Genomic DNA, 2239 nt, shown 5'->3' on the forward strand with positions numbered 1-2239 from the left:
ATTACAGGTGTGAGCCACCACATCTGGCTAATTTTGTATTTTTAGTAGAGACGGGGGTCTCACCATATTAGCCAGGCTGGTCGTTGGTCTCGAACTCCTGACCTCAAGTGATCCACCCGCCTCAGCCTCCCAAAGTGCTGGGATTACAGGCTTGAGCCACCATGCCCAGCTAGCACATTGTTTTTGTCCTCTGGATTAGCCCCCTCATCTAACAACAGTTAGAAATTAGCCATTCTTTATTACAAGAAATGATCTAAGAGACCCTGCCCCCAAATTCACAAGCAATTAGAAAGCAGTTAGGAGAAAAAAGCTACTTTGCACATAAAGCATAAAGAATTCCTTTATTATAAATAGTGAAAGGTAATAAAACTGGAAAAACAAACATGTATCTTCTTTAAACAAAAATTCAATATGGCAATACAAAAATTAGCCAGGCTTCGTGGTGAGCTCCTGTAATCCCAGGTACTTGGGTGGCTGAGGCCGAAGGATCACTTGAACCCAGGAGGCAGAGGTTGCAGTAAGCCAAGATCACGCCACTACACTGCAGCCTGGGTGACAAGAGCGAAACTCCGTGTTAAAACAAAAAAAGCTGGGCTTGGTAGCTCACGCCTGTAATCCCAGCACTTTGGGAGGCCGAGGTGGGCAGATCATCTGAGGTCGGGAGTTTGAGACCAGCCTAACTAACATGGAGAAACCCCATCTCTACTAAAAATACAAAATTAGCTGGGCATGGTGGCGCATGCCTGTAATCCCAGCTACTTGGGAGGCTGAGGCAGGAGAATCGCTTGAACCCGGGAAACAGGAGGTTGCAGTGAGCCGAGATCACGCCATTGCACTCTAGCCTGGGCAACAAGAGCGAAACCTCATCTCAAAACAAACAAACAAAAAATTCAATATGGCTGCCCCAAATAACTAAAAACAACATAGTGGTGAAGAGTTAAACTTTCTCTTCACACATTAGCGCTATATATATAAATCATTCAGCCTGGTAACTTCTCATAAAGTGTTTCATCTTTCCTAAAATATTACATTAATTATAATTTGTTTAAATTAATTCTGACATTATAATAATCATCTCTTTTTAATATTTAAATACCATTAGACTAACATTTTGATCATTTGGCAAAACTTCCATTTTGAGTCAATGAAAAATGTCCATATATTTACATATTTTACTCTTTGGAGAAGGTTACCTCTAGATCTCGACTGTTTCACCCTTTTCTACGAAAGTGTATGCGACTTATAAGTTCTTTGAACTTCAGTATTAAGGAGTAGTTGTTCACGTTGTCTTTCCATATTTCATAAGTCCTTCTAAGTTTGTCATAATAACTTTCTTTTTTCAAGTTGAAATCTGATCCTGTTGTTTTTAAAAAACTGTCCTTTTTCCATATTCTCCAGGAACCTTTGAATTTTTCCAAATAACTTTCTTTTTCAGAGTCTTCCTTCCATATTCCTTCTCCTTTTTTTAAGGCTGTTAATTCAGCTTTAAGTAAGTTTCTGTGAACTGTCCAATAGATTTTAGAATCATATTTAAGCCCTTTAACAAGAACAGTTTTGCCAAGACCTCTTCTCAAAATTTCTTCATTCAGATTCACGCTGAAATATCCACCCTTGAATTTAAAAATAATACAAACCAATTATTTAAGATAATTGTTGTTAAACCCATCACATCTTATTTACCTTAAAAATCAGTCATTCAACAATTTTAGTCCACCAAAGAAAAGGCAAAAATGGTCCCCAAGGCTCCCCCAAAACAGTTCTTGCTAAATCCAAGGATTTTTATTACTAGAAGAGATCCTTTCTCAAAATCAGTTAACTCTTTCATACCATAGAATTCTCCACAGACTCACTGTTCTCCTCACCCGAAGAGGTGAGGAAGCAATAAAGTACGAAAAATGTGTTTTTATCTATCGGTGGTTCTATGGAGGGGAGGTGGGACATACAATATAGGCAGAGTGACAGAGTAAAAGAAACTAAGAGACGAAGAGAAACTAAACTGAAAGTAGTAGTCAAATGCAAAATGAACTGAATCATCACTGAACTGTTAAATGAGGTTCAGAATTCCAATGTTTTGGACAGCACTGGCAAGTAAATACACTTTTAAAAGACTTCCCTCAAAATTATTAACATAGGGCCGGGCACGGTGGCTCAAACCTGTAATCCCAGCACTTTGGGAGGCCTAGACGGGCGGATCACGAGGTCAGAAGATCGAGACCATCCTGGCTAACACGGTGAAACC

At 39.2% G+C, this 2239-nt stretch overlaps 1 protein-coding gene across 3 annotated transcripts in view; it reads right to left on the reverse strand.

The window, feature by feature from the left end:
• Positions 1 to 322: 322 nt before the first annotated feature.
• Positions 323 to 2239, reverse strand: part of LOC105523944 (chromosome unknown open reading frame, human C3orf33) — a 47866-nt gene continuing 45949 nt past the window's right edge. The window contains exon 5 of one of the 3 annotated variants that reach the window (XM_011958997.1): positions 323 to 1610. In XM_011958997.1, the coding sequence (XP_011814387.1) occupies positions 1212 to 1610 (399 nt within the window). In that variant the 3' untranslated portion in view covers positions 323 to 1211. The remainder of the gene's footprint in view (positions 1611 to 2239) is intronic. The other 2 variants (XM_011958998.1, XM_011958999.1) reach the window with 2 other exon arrangements.

Source organism: Colobus angolensis, unplaced genomic scaffold, assembly GCF_000951035.1.
Source record: "Colobus angolensis palliatus isolate OR3802 unplaced genomic scaffold, Cang.pa_1.0 Scaffold48, whole genome shotgun sequence".
Taxonomy (NCBI): Eukaryota; Metazoa; Chordata; class Mammalia; order Primates; family Cercopithecidae; genus Colobus; species Colobus angolensis.